Source organism: Parasteatoda tepidariorum, chromosome 12, assembly GCF_982258835.1.
Source record: "Parasteatoda tepidariorum strain Cologne lab strain chromosome 12, Ptep-v5.0, whole genome shotgun sequence".
Taxonomy (NCBI): domain Eukaryota; kingdom Metazoa; phylum Arthropoda; class Arachnida; order Araneae; family Theridiidae; genus Parasteatoda; species Parasteatoda tepidariorum.
The window spans coordinates 35,498,389-35,516,288 of record NC_141766.1 but is presented as its reverse complement, the minus strand read 5'-3'; the positions used below and the strand labels follow the sequence as shown (position 1 = coordinate 35,516,288).

Below are 17,900 nucleotides of genomic sequence, written 5' to 3'. Positions count from 1 at the left end.
TAAATAATGTCTAAAAATATAGATAAGGAGCGGTAACTATGGAACACCTTCTATATTTCTTATAACCCAGTTTGCATAGATATATGTATAAACTTGCTTCCACTAAGGCCGAAATAAAAAATATTTTGTAATGTGAGCAAAATAAAAATCGGATCACCCAGAATAACTTTTTATCCAATGATCGGATCTTCTTGTTCTAGGACTCAATCTTGTTGGTTTGAGGGGGTAACTTCAAATATGCTAATTAATTAATGCAGACGATATTTAAAGTTACGAAATCCGACACGAAAATGTACTTTCTCTGAGTAAACGTCTACTTTCTTTCTTCAGATTCAGACTTTTGTCCCTCAAAACATAAGAAGTAGCCGCAATCTGTGAAATATGATCCCATTAATTTGGTCAGGAGAGCTGTCCAAAGTTTTGACCCCTTAATGTAAATTTTACTATGTCTCGAGAATTTTTTAAGCTAAATGAAAAATTTTTGCGCACAATTATCAAATTTGTTTATCCATAGATAATTCCATGCAAAATATAACTTTTAGTAAATATTTATTATTTTTTTTTATCATTTTATTTAAGAATAGTAAAATTAATACGATTTTTTCGTCATTTTAAAGAATGCAATTTTAAGTGGAAAAATACAAAATGTGAGCAAAATTGGTCGAGTAGTTCCTGAAAACTCAAATTTAAGAAAAACTCGACTTTTTCAAAATTCTTTTTCTCAAGTGCTAGTTGACCGATTTCGCTCAAATTTTGTATTTATCCATTTAAAATTTCACTCTTTAAAATGATGTAAAATTTTTTATACCTTACTATTCAAAAAATTTTTGACCATTATTAAATAATATAATCACACACACTCTCACATAGAAAACAATAAATATTTACTGAAAGTTATATCATAGAATATCTTTGGATATAACTGTGTTCCGAAGATTTATCAGTTCGCTTAAAAATTCCTGAGTTGTGGTGAAATACGAAAAAAGTAAAATATTAGCATTAAGTGGTCTAAACTCCCTTTGCTTTGGGGGTCAGAAATCCGATTCTGTCGAAAAAAATTAATTATACGTTTATTCAGAGAAACTGCGTTTTTGTGCTGATTTCGACAGCACTAATTAATTAGCACAGTTGTAATCACCCTTTTAAACCATTTAAACTGAGTCCTAGAATGTAAAGATCTGAATTAGATCAAATGTTATTTAGGTAATCCGTTCATTTTTTTGCAACAATGTAAAAGATATCGACTTGTGTACTTGGAAGTAAATGAAACAACGATAACATGTATCTAGTTCATTAATCTTTCAATTATAGCATTTTAGTCGAAATACCAACCTTGCTCAAATCTGATATTTTGCACCTCATCTTACCATATTTGCTTTAGGTATGGTTTTAATTTGGATGGAAGATCAAAAGAAAACGAGAAACGAAATGCAGAAAATGGTTTTGGTGGTTCAAAAGGAATTTTCAGGTTTAATGGATTAGACTATCAAGGTATTTATCTAAATATAAATTAAAAAAAATGTTTTTTCCTGCAAAAATCTACCAACTTTAAATAATCTGTTTTATTATGTTTTCTAGGTTATGATAAAAAAGGATTTAATGCATCCAGATTAGACAGACAAGGCTATAATTTTGATGGATATCACATTAAAACTAAGTTCAATTTGTCTGGTAAGCTGTTTAAAATATTAGATGTTTTAGTTGGGGTGGACCAAAAACAAGTGCCAAGTTACAACAATATCTACATTTTTTATAAGAGACATTTTTTGTCAAAGAAGTGGGGACGGAGAGTAAAGCTCTAAATCTCCTTCTACACATATTTATTACATTTTCACAAATTAATTGACGATGGATATTTCTCAGTTCGTTAGTATCTTTCGAAACATCTAAATACAAGGCCGAAATTCAATTAAAATATAAATATAAATCATGTGGTATTTTACAATCTTATTTTGAGCGTGGTAGCTCAGTGGTTAGAGAATCAGACTCAGGTCCGGCAGGGTCAGAGTTCGATACTCGACTCCGCCAAGACCCACCGAGTACATGCGGTTGACGTACTCGTGAAATCTTTGGAATCGAAAGTCCAGTGGTTGATCTGAAGAAAATTTCCTTCCCCTTCAGATCTATGTCTAAATTGTGGAAGAAGCCTCACGACTGAGTAGTGCTGCCGTCATTCTGGAGGGTGCAAAGCTAAGACGTGCTTTCACCCTTGTGGTGCTCTCTTGTCAAACGAAAAGGCTCCTTCCTGATTGAATTCTCAAGGCCAATGGCTGGAGAGCTTGACGTTTCCAAGTTTCATTAGAAACAACAACATTATTCGTTTTTCTCACAAAATTATGTGCATATAATTCAGCATGTTTTGAAGAGTATTGTACGTCAGCTTCAGTATTGTTCGTCAGTCTGTTTTTAGAATTTAGATAAATATCTTTGTTTTTGCGTGGTTTTAGTTATCAGATTTTTTCTGCATCCCATAAATTAGTTGTTATCAGTTTAAAGAAAAATAAAATAAAATTTAAAAAAAATCTAAACACAGACAACCGATTACTTACCAATCGCATTATTTTATTGCTTTACATTTTTGAGAAAAATCCATAAAATATCTAAAAGTTCTAAAGCGCCATTTCTTAAATTCATTCGAAGACTTATTCTCTTAATAGACTTAATCTTAACCAACGTCTTTATTTTCGACTTCTTTTTAGAGGTATTATTCGGTACTGCCGAATAATAGTCTGTCAAATGCTTGTTAAGAACATAAAAACAACTAAAATGAGGTCTTACCTGACATCTAAGATAGCGAGGGAAGAGGTCACTTAACTGACATTTGCATTTTAGTATTTTTAACTATTTTTATTTCATGACAAGCTGGCTTCCTAAAATATGGTTTTTGGTGCCTGTAAAAATTTGAATTTAATCTACTGCGATGTTTTTAGAATAAGGAAGTATACACCTTCTCATTAATATTCATTACAACTCTCAGTAAATCTTATATACTTTCTACATTTTCTTCGACATATTGTTTGACTATATTGTTTGAGAAATTCCCCACTCATCAAGGAAAAAAATATCAACAGAACCACCTTAGCAAGTATTGAATTTTCTGTTTTAGTCGTTTTGTCTTCCAGAGTGTCGTTTAATGTATACAGAAAATACACTCCATTAAACGGTTTATATAAAAAAACGGTGACGCATTGAAGTTACAAACATTCCAAGTTGTTGTTGACGTATGCCTGTTTAGGCAGAAGGGGTGCGATTGTTCTTGTTTTTCAGTGGTGCCATCTATGGCCAAGAATTCTACTTCTGCCACACCGTAAATCGTACCCGTTTATAGGGCGGACCCATTCATACATCCATTCATTCATCCACGGATCGTAATTTTGACCTGAATCAGAGAACTATCGATCTCCAATCCAGTACCCCCAGAGGTATTGATTTGTTATGGAAACATGGAGGACTTTTACGACTCGACAGATTTAACGTGCATCAGTCACTTTACTTCACGGGGAGTCTTCGAACGCTGGATTCGAACGCACGAACTCTCAGACATGGGCCCAGTGCCCAACCGACCAGCCTATCCCGGCCAACATTCCAAATACTCACTGGGTATTAGTCACATTTTTATTTACTCTTTTAATCATTAGTATTTATCATAAATGTTACCCATTCGTTACAAAATACAATTTTATTTTAGTTAAAGGAGTTGTAGCCTAGTATCTTGCACTAATTAACCCTCTTAATCATTTGCACTCTGAGTAAATTACTACGTTAAATTACGCTTTGACGCAGAATTTGTATTAAAGAGATTTTTCATTATTTTATATTAAATTAAGTAGCAATAAGGAAAAAAATAGTAATTTTTGGTTATGAAATACTGCATGAAACAACACGTTTCATGCTGTATTTCTGCGTTTGCTGTATTTCTATCTTTTTTGCGTTAAAGGTAAAATCTTCCAAACACAGCCCCTCTCAAATAGTATGCAATCTTTTTATTTCATATTAAATGACCAAAAATAATGTTTTTAAATATTAAAGTATAAAATTGAGTGGTGATTTGTGATGTCATTTCAACGGAGTCTACTAAGGTTAAATTTTGAAGTGATAATGTTTTAAATGAGCAAAGGAACTATATAATTTCATTGTATATTTATAAATTATAATTATTTGAATTATTAAACTTTTAGGATACAATTCTTTCGGAGATTATGATGGAATTATTGAATTTGGTGAGTCTAGTTACAATAATGAAGGATATAATAGAGCAGGTTTCAATTGTCAAGGCAATAATGTAGAAGGATGGGATAACTATGGTACAAGTAATGGATGGAATTTTGATTGCAGAGCAATGAATCTGAAAGACTGTCAGAAGATGGAGAAAGATTCGCCAACATCGTACCAAGTAATATCTTTTACACCTGGTAAAAGATGCGAGGAAGTAAATTGTGAAAAGAAATGCGGATGCAATTTTCTTCATGATATCTACTCAATACATGAGCAAATCCCTATTGGTTGTGGTAATTGTGAATGTTCGGAAACTGGTCGAATTTCCTGCCCGTGTGCTACAGTGAGCATGCGCAAAGAAATTAGGGATATGACAACTGAAGATTTGAAACGATTTCAAGATGCTGTTAAGTACCTTGCGTTAAAAGGTCATCCATCAATTTGGCAAAATTTAACGAATATATTTACAAATGCTTTACCACAGTTTCATGGAAACCCATATTTCTTGCCATGGATTCGATATTATTTACGCTTAGTCGAAATGAAATTACAAGAAATCGATTGCTCGGTCACGTTACCATATTTTGAATGGACTATGGATGTTGGAAGCTTAGATTCATCATTTGTTTGGCAGGCAAATATTTTCGGCGGGAATGGTGACAGAACTAGAAATTATTGCGTTAGGAACCACCCTTTTAAAAGTCACGAACCACCATATTGGAGTGCTTGTTTGAGACGCAATTTTAATCTCTCAGTGTCTTTGCCAAACGCTGTAGAGATTGAAAAAGTTTTAAGATTGCAAACATATGAGGAATTTAACTACCAAATCGAGGAGATCAGTAGCTTGTTTCATTTATTTGTTGGAGGACACATGGCAACAGCTGAAGCTGCATATGATCCCATTTTCTTTGCTCATTATGCTTTTATTGATAAACTTTGGGATATATGGGTCGCTAGAGACCCAAACCGTTTGCTGACTTACCCACAAGATAAGCGATATATACCCTTGGCGCCTTTTAGTGTACTGCCTGATGATGTGTTTCTCAGTGAATTTCAGCTATGTGTACATTACATTGAAATCACAGAAGGGGCACCATGTACCGATGACTCCATGGCTGCTTTTCATGATAAATATATGGACAACTCGCAATTCAAAACATTCGATATAAGTGGCTATGATGTAGATGGTTATGATTCCTTTGGATATGATCGCATGGGATATACAAAAACAGGATTTTCTAGAAATTCTTTTAATCGAGATGGATTAGATGCGTCAGGTTTCGATGAACAAGGATTCAATCGCTATGGGTTTGATAGATATGGATGCAACTCTATGGGATTTTGTTTTCCAAACTCTCTTGATGGTTCTGCTGCTATTCCAATGCCATCTCCTTGGGAGGAATTCAGTGAATTAGGTTATAGACCGACCGGTTTTGATTTTCATGGCTATGACATATACGGTTTTGATTCTAACGGGCGTGATGCAAATAATTGTTCATACTTTTTTAATGGTCCTTTTTATCCGATATTCATGAAAAATGCCAAACGGAAGTTAAATACATTACATCCGGAGGAACTTGATCAAATTAAAACGATTTGTTTTGGTATATCCGATGTTCCAGAATGGTGGTTAAATCTCTATTGGATGAATAGAGTAAATCCCGACAGAAAAATTCACATTTCTGCTGCTGTAGAAGATTCATATTCTCCTTTCTTTGGAAAAAACCAAATTTGGTTGGCACCAACGCCAGATGAGAGGTATATATATTTTAATATACTTTTTGCATTGCTAAAATAATTTTTTCATATAGAAAGGTAAACTTTTGTTTTACCTATAGTTGATCTATCTTTATATTGATAAATAAATTTCTTACTATATTTACTGATAGAGCTACGATGGCTCAGGGGTAGAGCGTTTGTCTTCCAATGAGGTGAACCGGGTTCCGCATCCGGCTTGCACCGACCACAGTGCTTACGTAAAATATCCTCAGTGGTAGACGGATCATGGGTTAGATTCCCCTTGCCGTCTAGCTAACCGTGGGAGGTGTTCGTGGTTTTCCTCTCCTTGTAACCCAAATGCGGGTTAGTTTCATCAAAAAATCCTCCACGAAGGCAAATTTCTCCCTAGTAATTGATCCAGGAGTTCCCTTGCTTTTTGGATTGCGTTTAAAATTACAAGGCTCTGGCGTTGAACATTAGAAGTTGTAAACCAAAAAAGTGGATCGACTTCTCAACGACAGTTATAAAGTAAAACAAAATATATTTACTGATAGAATGTCTATCATTATAACTTGACTCATATAGTGATTCTGGGATACTTATGAAAATATGGGTCATTTGGAACCAGGACTTATTTCTGGGTCCCTTTTACTAAAAGCGTTCTCGATTTAAATTATTATTTTTACACTTTTTTCTCCATTCATTAACAATCACATTGATCACATTCAATCATTCTCCCTTTATTAATATTCTCATTCATAAATAATCTATCTACTGATAGAGTAAGCGGATTCACAGCTTCTATATTCTCTACCACAGAGGTTCCCAAATGGTGTTCCATGGAACCCTAGGGCTATCGAGATTTAGGACTTGTTAGCGATATGCAAAACACAGATATTTAAAAACATATAATGAAAACGCAACAGGAGCACCATTTCTGTTAAGTAACAGGATTATTTTCCCATTTTCAGTATTTTTTTATCCTTATCATTTAAACTTTTCTGTCATTAAACTCTTTAATTTACTTTCATACTGGCGTTTTCTTCTAACTTTTTATTAATATTTTAATAAATTTTCTATCTTCATATATATATATATATATATATATATATATATATATATATATATATATATATATATATATATATATATATATATATATATATATATATATATATATATATATATATATATATATATATATATATATATATATATATATGTATATATATATATATATATGTAACATAAAAAGCTTTTATTAATCTTTTTATGTTAGTTTCTTTGCTATAAAACAACTTCTACTTTATTACTAATTAATTATTCAAATCGAAATACTTTCTCACACTTTTAAAAGCTACATCCTGTTTCTAAATCTATTTTTGGCCCAACTATACATAAATTTAAATAAAGATCTTTTTTCCCTTTTAAGCCGTGGGAATCACTCGAGCAAGTTCATTAACCAATAGTAATTTCTGAGATTTCCCTCTTTTCCCTAAATAGAGACATTTTAGGATTTTTTGCAAGATTTTCCCTACCAGAAAAACTGTTTGCTGATGGAGTAAACATCACTTCGTCGCTCACACTCAACTAAGAATGATCAAATAAAAGTTACTCTGATTTAATTAAAATCCTGTGTCTGTTTTCCTGCTCGGTCCGACTGCATCATTTTACACACACACACACACACACACACACACACACACACATATATATATATATATATATATATATATATATATATATATATATATATATATATATATATATATACCCAATACCGACACAATTTTTTGGCTTTAAGGCTACTAATGTTCAACTCCGTAGCCTTGTAATTTTGAACCAATCTAGAAGACAAGGAAGCTTCTGGATCAGTTTCCCCAGAGGTATTGATTTGCTATGGGAACATGGAGGACTTTGTGACTTGACAGATTTAGCGTGCACCAGTCACCATTTACTGCACGGGGAGTCCTCGGCCGAAGGGAATCGAACCCACGAACTCTTGAACATGGGCCCAGCGCCCTATCGACCTCTATTCTCATATAAAAAATATCCTAGTGATAGATTGCCAAAGACTTTTGTAAACAAAATGCGGAAATATCAATTTGTCAATGAAACAATTATTTTACCTCAAGCTTATACATGAGATAATTGTTATTATTATTTTTTTATATATAGATTCTGTTTTCGTCTATATCATCACTCAAAATGTGATTTGAATAAACCTCCGATACCTTGTCCATTTCATACTTGCAATTCTGCTGTCTGCCCAACTGTCCCAAGTGCTCGATGCAGAAGTTTTGGCTGCGGGTCGTGTGAAGCAAATTATTTGAATGTCATAACACAGAAACCAACATCTTGCAATCAAAATGGTAAGATTAAGAAATAGATCATTATCTAAAAAAATAATCCCAAGAAACTGAAATGGTGAGAAATTAGTTGATTAAAAAGTTCATTCACTTCAAAAATATACAAATTGCAACTATACAAATTGGATATTCCCTTGATAACGACATTAGTTCCTCACTACCTCTCCATAGCGCGTGGAAATGCATTTTACCCTGATTTGCCCCTTTCAACCACTGTGGTTTTTCTTGTCCTGCTTTTAATATTTTTTTCACTTTCGGCTACTTTTGTTTTCCTAGTTTTATTTCTCACTTTTATTTTTCCATTTTTCGCTGGCAACTTTACGTTTTATATTTCAAATCACTTTTGTTTTTTCTCATTAACGTCTGGCAAATCTTGAAAATGGGCGTCATTTCTGAGAGCTTGAAACATGTCGACCGTAATTTCCTATTTGTATATTTTTTTAAAGCGAGTGAAGTTTTTAATCAAGTAAAATTATTATCTATTTTAATAAATAAACAAAGTCAACTTTTTTTTAATAATCTGTGTGAACCTGACCATTATTTACAGATTGTATTTCAATGGACGGAAATATAAAAGTTGATGGAGACGTTTGGGAAGAAGATTCGTGCTACAGTTGCAATTGCCAGGTTGTAAAAGTATTATTATTTTTATTTCATGAACAGTTTGATATTTGTGGTAAATATGGGTGCATGCACTCACCTCCAATAAGTCAATACTGAGATCACCCGATCTCCGCACTCCTTCACCGCCTAATCGTGTATGAACTTTTACGGGCTTTGAAAACATGAGGATATTGCATTAAAATTAATTTCTAATAATATAAGATATGAAAAAAATAATTTATTAAAAGAAAATATTTTTGTGCTGGAAGTTATTACACAATATTATTTCAAATTTTCCTTCAAAAAGAACAATACTTTTCATCGTTTTTGGAGAAACTCTTTTTTTTTTTTAAATTTTTATCGAGTAAGTTAATTAATTCATAGATATTCATTTAAAATATTATTTTTAGGTATAAAATTTCTATCACAGTTAAAAAAATAAAATAAAAAATAACCCACAATGCGATTTTTTTTACTTTCAATAATATGAAAGTATTGGCTTGCTCGGACTATACTATAAGAAACTAATAATTTCTTTTTCACAGAAATATAAAGGTTTAATTTCTGCTATGATTTTTAGCTACAATTTTTTTCAAGCTAACAATAATCTTTCTTTTTTTTTAAAGTCAGGATTAGTTTCTTGCTCATCAATTCAGTGTGAAACAGAATGTGATCATCCTATTGTTGTTCCAGGCTCCTGCTGCCCAATTTGTGATGGTATGATATTTATTCTAATATTTTGGATGGAAGTTGTGTTATTTTAAATTTTCCTAGATTCAATAAAAAATCAGAATTTTTATAAATGATTATAAAACTTCTGATTAACGGTAAATTTCAAAATTGTCAATTTTGATGAAAAGGGAAGTCATGAATACGTAGCAAAAACGTATAGTGCAAAAAATTGAACGGTTTAATAAATTTTATTTAAATATTATTTCACCATTTTTCTTAAGTTAAGCAGTAGGAAGACCAAAATCCCATTGTGCAGCATTATAAATAGTCCCTAAACTATTCCATTTGGTTCTTATGTGAAACAACCTGAATTCTAATATGGTTTCTGTTTTCTCTCTCCATACACTATTTTTGGGAACACCATTAAGTTTATTCTTAATTTTATCACTTTAGCAATAAATTAATCACTTTTCATTAATTTTGTGACCTTTACTTTGATTTGGAAGATCTGAATTATTTTAACCTCTAATTTTTTTATGAGGACTTGAAAGAGAAATGCTTCTGAAACATCAAAAAATCTGCAACAAGGAGAGAGATTTTAGGAGGTAGCATAAAGGGATTGATTGCTGTTGTTGCAGTTTATTTACGTCACACTAGAGCTGCACAAAGGGCTATCGGCGACGGTCTGGGAAGCATCCCTGAGGATGATCCAAAGACATACCATCACAATTTCGATCCTCTGCAGAAGAGAGGGTAGCCTGAGACTTGCACGCGAAGTCGAGCACTTTGCGGTAGAACAGTTTATCGACGATTAATACTGCACAACCTCGGTCTCTTCGTAGACTGATCCAAGTGGTCACCCACCCGTACACTAACCGCAGCCAGTGATGCTTGACTTCGGTGTTCTACTGAGAGCCTTGTCTTAGTGACGAGTCCTCTGCAGGACTTAAAGGGATTGAACTTCTCAAGTAATGAAAAAGAAATCATTAAAGTTGATCACTTTTTCTTCTATTATTCCCTGAAATTTTTAAAAACTTTTTCCTTTCCTTCAAAACACCAGTAAAAATAATTGTTTATCCATGATTTTAGTAAAAATATCTGATAGAGAGGGCAGTCTTGGTACTGAATCATTGAAACAGATTATATCCTTCTTACGAGAACTTTAGGACCTCTCCCCCTTCAATTTTTAGAAAAAATTGTGACAGTAAAAATGTTATAATTTGGGGGACTTTCAGAAAGGTAAAAGGGGCTGAAAACTGGAATTTGTAGAAAATAAATTAAGAAATTGCGAGAAAATCCAGACGAAACAATCTTTTAGTAGCTCTCGTTTTTTAAAAAATGAATGATTAAATTTAAAAATTTAATGATTAAATTCTTTCTTTTTACCCCTATTCATAAAATTATTAAAAAGTGATAAAATAATAGGGAAAGGTATTCCTAGAAATGGCGGGTGGTGGAGGAAAATGGGGGTCATACTTAGATTCAGGCGGGAACTTTATATAAGAATTTGCTAAAATAGTGCCAAGGCTCGAATTTTTTTTTTAAAAATTTATCTTATAACCGGTGTTGAACAACCGACCCATTTTTGAGTTTATAACTATTAATGTTCAACTTTGCAGCCTTGTAATTTTTAACTCTAACCAGAAGACAAGGAAACTATTGGATCAAGTATTGGAGCAAACTAGCCTTCGGGGAGGATTTTTTGATGGCATTTGCGTTACATGGAGAGGACAACTATAAAAATTTTCGTAGGTTAGCCCAACGGCAAGGGGATTCTAACCCATGATCCGTCTATTAATGAAGATATTTTAAGCCAGCACTGTGGTCGGTGTGAGCCAGGATCAGAATTCGTATCAATCACCCTCTGCTGGAATTTGAACCTGGATCACCTCATTCGGAGGCTAACGCTCTATCCCCTGAGCCACAGTAGCTCCCAGAAGCTCTATTGTCTTCTGTGTTGGCCTAAAACTTGAAAAACTATAGAATTGAACATTTTTAATCGGAAATCCAAAAGGATCCCGTTGAAAAGTAAAATAAAATCACGTAAAATCCCTCTTTTTTTATTCACTAACTTTCTCTTTGTTTTTTAGGCTGTAAAAAGGATAATATAATGTATACAAATGGACAAGACTTTATAGATGCTCACAATCCCTGTTTAAAATGTCTATGTCAAAAGGGTTCAATACTGTGCACTTCTGTGACATGTGATCCAATGAAGCCATGTATGGAAAGCGCTCTTGTGACTTTGCCAGGAGAATGTTGTCCAAAATGCTCGATGTGTGGACCTCATCAGGAAAATTCTCATTGGAAAGAGAGTCCTTGTCACAACTGCACATGCAAGGTAAATTTCTAAATCAATGGATGGCATTTTCTGCTCTAGGGAGTACCGTAGGCTCTTTTCTAAATATATTTCTGGCTAGCTGTATTATCACCTCCTACATCAGAAGGCCCCCCACACTGTTTTTAATAAGTATTTTTTTTTAATAACTAGAAAGATAGAGACGTGGTTTTTTTTTGAAGGATATTTTTTTAAACATTTCATAATTTTTTTAAGTAATTCGAAAATTAAAGAGGTGAGTTTTTGAATGTTTTCTTAGGCATTTTGCTACCGGTTTTATAATTTTTTGATGTCGGCGGTCACTTTATTTTTAATACTTTTTTACTAGTCCAGTTTATAGTAAAATACTCAATGTTTGACTAACTTTTAAAGTCATTAAAATCATTTGTTATACTATTGTATAACCTTCTTGAGTATTTTAGAAAATTATTGATCTTACAGGGTGGTAATGTTCATTGTACCGTCATCGAATGTTCCTTACCTGGTTGCCAATATCCGGCACGAACTCCAGGAGAATGCTGCAGACATTGCGAAGGTAGGACATTTATTTACTAAGTTAAGAGGTAATCTTCTTAATCTTTTCTCCTCATTTAAATGTGCGAATACTTTTATTATCTTTGTGAAGAGTTTCTGCTGATGAAGAAGTAGTTCAAAGTTTTCTTGAATATATTAATATTATTTGAAACTGAAGTTTGCATAAAGTGATAAGCGACCTCACATATTTTCTGTATTTACAATTTGTGGATAATAAAATTTGCTTAAGGGGTAGAAGTGAAACTGCTTTTTTTTAATCTATGTCCAGAATTATCATAATGTACAAATTTATTGGAACAAAATGAAAAAAATGTTCCTTTTCAAAATCAACTATTTTATTTTATAACCGTCGTTGTATTGCTCACCCAAATTTTAGTTTATGACTACCAATGCTCAACACCATAGTTTTGTAATTTTGAACCCAATCTAGAAGACAAGGGAACTTCTGGATCAGTACCCCTAGAGGTAATGATTTGTTATAGGAGCGTGGAGTACTTTGTGATCCCGACAGATTTGACGTGCACCAGTCAGCATTTAATACAAGGGGAATCTTCGACTGCTGGATTTAAACTCCCGTTCTCACGAACACGAGTCCAATGCCCTACCAACTAGGCTATCCCGACCCAAAAGGTATACCAACGGTTTTCTAGGTGGTCACTCACACAAGTGCTGACCGTTCCCGATGATGCTTGACTTTGGTGATCGGACGATAGCCGGTATTTTCATCATGGTATGGCCGTTGACATCAACTATTGTTCATATTTAATCAACTATTTTATTTTATTTTATAATTATGGATGAACAACCGAACAATTTTGTTTTACGGCTACTAATGTTCAACTCCGCAGCCTTTTGATTTTTAACCCTGTCCAGAAGACAAGAGAACTCCTGGATCAAGTATTGGGAGAAAATTGCTTACGTGGAGGACTTTTTGACAGAACCAACCCGCATTTGCGTAGCATGGAGAGGAAAACCACGAAATTCGGAATACCACGAAATTCGGAGTCCCCTTGCTACGTTAGAACTGTGATTGGTGCTTGCCGGGTGCGGAATTCGTATCGACCGGCCATTTTGTCTTTCTATACAGTGAGTAAAATAAAAAACGGAACAATTTTATAATTTTTAATCTAATGATCGGATTTTAGCACACTAACACTGTATTTATTGGATTATCCTTCGTCCTTCCGTTTTTGCTTTATATATTTTTTTTCTTTAGACATAAATTATTTAATTATTAATTCACATCTCTCAACATTTTTAACAAGAAAGGTAAGTGAATACGAATCACATTGTATCTGAAATTAGATTCATAGATTTCGATTATAAACAAATTGCATTTTTTAAAATTGCGCTGAATTTACTGTTCAAATGTTCAATTATTCTGTGTTCAAAGCAGTTTAATTTCCCGTTTTTTAATTAGAAGACTGATATTGTTTGTAAGAGTCAGATTATGTATGCATGAACCTCGTTACAATTATGAATTTATTTTGTAAATTTTGATTACATAACTGTTTACATCTTTGCTTAAGAAATTTACTGGATGTTATAATCAATAAATTAAATACAATATTTTAGATTGCGAATACAGAGGAAATTATGTGAAACACTCGGAAGAATTTTACCCTGAAAGTTGTATCGAATGTGTATGTCAGGTAACAATATTTTAATTATTTAAAAAATATATATTGTTTTGACGAAATAAAAATAATTGAAATTGCTAAAGTATTATAAATATTTCAATACCTAAACATAAAATTATTTATATTAGCATTTAGAAATTATCTATTAATAACCATAGGCTGTTTAATTACATTATTAAAAACTCTAACAAAGCTTGAAAATTGATATAAAATTTTTTCATCAAAATTATAATCAATTCATGAATAATGTTTTTCGTCAAAATTATAACCAATTCATTAATAAAGATTTTTATCAAAATTATAAGCAACACAATAAAGCTTTTCCTCAATAAGGTTTATAACTCAATTTATAAAAGATGGTGAAAAATTTAAATTTTCCTATCATTTACTACTAATTTAGTTCTTAAAGGGTTAATTGATTAATTAATAATTCTATAATTTGTTATTCTTTTGTATTGACCATTATTAGGAAATCTTTTAAGTCATCGTTTAATACATCATTTAATTACTTCTTCATCATGATTCATATTAGAAATAGAAAAATGTCTGTATATTTCGAGTGTGTAAAATACGATGCTTCTCGTTTGGACGCGAATTCCATGTTTCGTCTTCCCATAGAGCGTCATGTTTCGAGCGATCGCAGTTTGCTGATTTTCTTTCTAATTTTTTTATGAAACAATAATAAAATTTTTAATTGAAGTATATTTTCTTTTTAGTTAGTTCGGTATGATTCGTTTCATGCAGATATATTATTGAAGATATATTTCACTTGAAGATAACTTTTTAATGAAAAAAATAAATCAGGTTGTATTGCATTTAATTTTCTATTCGTTCTTTATTCAGTAGAAAGGGAATATTGCTTGCCAGAAAATTGACTGCTTTCATTCTATTTGCAAAAACCCTGATGCTCAACATGAAGAATGCTGCCGTCTTTGTCAGAAAGGTATGTTTGCATTTACTACAACAACAAAAAATTGGTTATTTGTAATTGTATAGTGCGCAAAATAATAAAAAAATAGTACAATGGTCACACACGGGTAATATTATATACATAAAAGGTTACAAATTAAGATGAAATCATAATAATTTTTACCTTTTCTATATTGATAGCATAAATGAATATAAATGAGTCCCGCAGTGGACTGATCGTTAAGACACGGTTCCCATCAGATCACCGAAGTCAAGCATCACTGGCTGCGGTCAGTGTGCGGGTGGGTGACCACTTGGATCAGTCTGCGTAGGGACCGAGGGTGTGCGGTATTGGTCCTCGTTAAACTGTGCTACCATAAAGTGCTCGACTTCGCGCGCAGGTCGGCGGGCTACCAAAGCGGGGGTGCCATCCCCTCCGCAGAGGATCAAAATTGTGATGGCATGTCTTCGGATCATCTTCCGGGATGTTTCCCAGACCGTCGCCAATAGCCCATTGTGCAGCTCTAGTGCGACGTAAATTAACAACAACAACAACGAATATAAATGCAATTTTTTTTGTACAATACTGCTCACTTAAAGGACCGCATTAGTCCGGTGTTTAGAGAATCTAACTCTAGGCCGGAGGAGCGGAGTTCGATTCTCGACTCTATTAAGACCCACCAAGTACAAGTGATATATGTGCTCGTAAAATCTGTGGAATCGAAAGTCATCTGGTCTATCGTTGAGTAGATGGACACAGGGATCTGGAGGAAATATCCTTTCCTCCATATCTGTGTCTAAATTGAGAAATTAGCCTCCCGAATGAGATCCCCTCTGCAGAGGATCGAAATTGCGATGGCATGTCTTCATATCATTCTCAGGGATGTTTCCCAGACTGTCGGCAATAGGCTAGCGAGCAGCGCTAGTGCGACGTAAATGAAGTACTCACCTGTGCTCACTAAAACAGTAGAAATGCATTTCCTAAAAATAATTATCGCAATAGCGATAGACTAGTAATTTTCAGCTTATTAAAAAATTCATTTTTGTATCTTTATTATTGGACTTTTGACAGTGACTTGGAAAGTTGTCATAATAGTCAACTTCTCATTTCTCATACTCATTTTATTGAAGTTTTACTGTATTGATTTGTTTGTACTCTCTCAGCACTTTTGATGATTCAGAAATCCTTGAGCTACATTTTGTTAATTATGAGAATTATTGTGCAACGAAATCACGTAATTAGTGATGAAACGCGAAGTCCCAACAGGCCTGAAAGCGAGACCGAAAAGAGGAAATACTGATAGGAGAACTATTTCAACATTAGATAATATTCGGGAGGAATTATTCTGTTCTTAATATTAAACAATTCACTGTAAGTAATTTTTTCTCGGCGAAGAAGCAATTCAATATAAAAATTGTATCCGTTAAAAACAATTGGTAGTTATAGATTTTTATTATTCCCGAAAAAAAGCTAAAAAATGAAATTTATTTGTTACCAGTTTTTACTCTTTTCCGTCTTGATATATATGGGCTTTCAGCCCTGAGTCCCAAATGTATGACGAAAATAGTTCATCAACTCGAAACTTCATCGTAGAGGAAAATTATTAACTAGGTGACGAAACAAGAGTGAAGACTACGTGATCGAAATTAAAATGGTAAAAGTCAACCGGGATGTATGGTGGTCAAGGAGTTGGTCTCGCATCAGGAAGATGTAGGGTTAGAATCCCGCCTCAGGTGTGATGTAATTTATCAGTCTGTTTTATCTGTCCTTCTTGTGTTGCTTAGGCGACATTGTTCCATCTACATGGCGTCCACGAAGCACTTATTAGAAAAGTTAAATACATTATGTGCAGCGAGTTTTGTTTTATGGAGAAAAAAATGGAATGACAAAATATTTCCTTAATTTTGACGAAAGGTGTTCGCTGGAAGAAGTGATCGCAGTTGTTTCGTCACACTGACAATATTTTCGCTTATAGCATATACCAGGAAATAGTTTCATCAAAAACGAAAAAAGTTTCATGAAATTTGAGTATCCATTTTTTACTGTGTATGAAGATTACTTATTAATCATTATTCCCCTCGTCCACCTCTGGTATGTTCGACAGCGCTCAGGTGGTGTCTTGGATTTAAAGGGAGACAGATTCCATTGAAATGCTGCATCACGACTCATTAGCGACTCATTAGCAGACATTTGAAATCAATGGCCTTCGAGTCTAGGAGCAGGGTCCTCCCTTCATGTACAAAGTGCATAATCAATCCTGTTTCTCCTGATTGTATCCTTGCTTGCATGAATCTAGAACTCAAAGATTAATCCTTGCAACCGCATTTGATGCTTGATTTTTCCACAGTTAACGGGCGCATGAATCTGATCTAGCTAGTACTGCATCACGAAGAATTGATAACAACAACAATCATGTGATTTTTGTTTATTTTTAGATTGTCAGTATGACGGAAAAGTGTATGAAGATGGTACCATTTTTCAACCCAGTTTTAATCCTTGTATGAACTGTTCCTGCGAAGTAAGATATTTTTTTTGGAGTTATTGCACTCTAGTTTATGATTAGGTGCTAGCACTAATAAAACTTACATTTATATGTACAGTGCACCAGAAAAACGAACCACCCTGAGTAACTTTTGATCTAATGATCGGATCTTCACGTTCTAGGACTCAATCTTAATGGTTTGAGGGGGGTGACCTCAAATATGCTAAGTAATAAGAGCAGACGGTATTTTAAGTTACGAAATCAGACACAAAAACGTACTTTCGCTGAATAAGCATACAATTTTTTTGACGGATTTCGATTTCCGACTCCCAAAATATAAGAGTTAGCTGCAATCTGCGAATTTGGCAATCTAGTTTTAAGCATATTTACACTTAAATACGATTTTAATAAGCCATCT

The 17,900-nt window shown here is 33.4% G+C and overlaps 1 protein-coding gene across 1 annotated transcript in view; it reads left to right on the top strand.

Annotated features, from left to right (window-relative positions):
- LOC107439018 (zonadhesin) overlaps positions 1-17,900 on the top strand; it is a 167,041-nt gene that overhangs the window by 39,891 nt on the left and 109,250 nt on the right. The window contains exons 14-24 of the mRNA XM_087155985.1: positions 1,382-1,491; positions 1,579-1,671; positions 4,179-5,973; positions 8,113-8,306; positions 8,851-8,930; positions 9,533-9,623; positions 11,669-11,919; positions 12,358-12,451; positions 14,026-14,102; positions 14,937-15,033; positions 17,436-17,518. Coding sequence (XP_087012111.1) covers positions 1,382-1,491; positions 1,579-1,671; positions 4,179-5,973; positions 8,113-8,306; positions 8,851-8,930; positions 9,533-9,623; positions 11,669-11,919; positions 12,358-12,451; positions 14,026-14,102; positions 14,937-15,033; positions 17,436-17,518 — 2,965 coding nt within the window. The remainder of the gene's footprint in view (positions 1-1,381; positions 1,492-1,578; positions 1,672-4,178; positions 5,974-8,112; positions 8,307-8,850; positions 8,931-9,532; positions 9,624-11,668; positions 11,920-12,357; positions 12,452-14,025; positions 14,103-14,936; positions 15,034-17,435; positions 17,519-17,900) is intronic.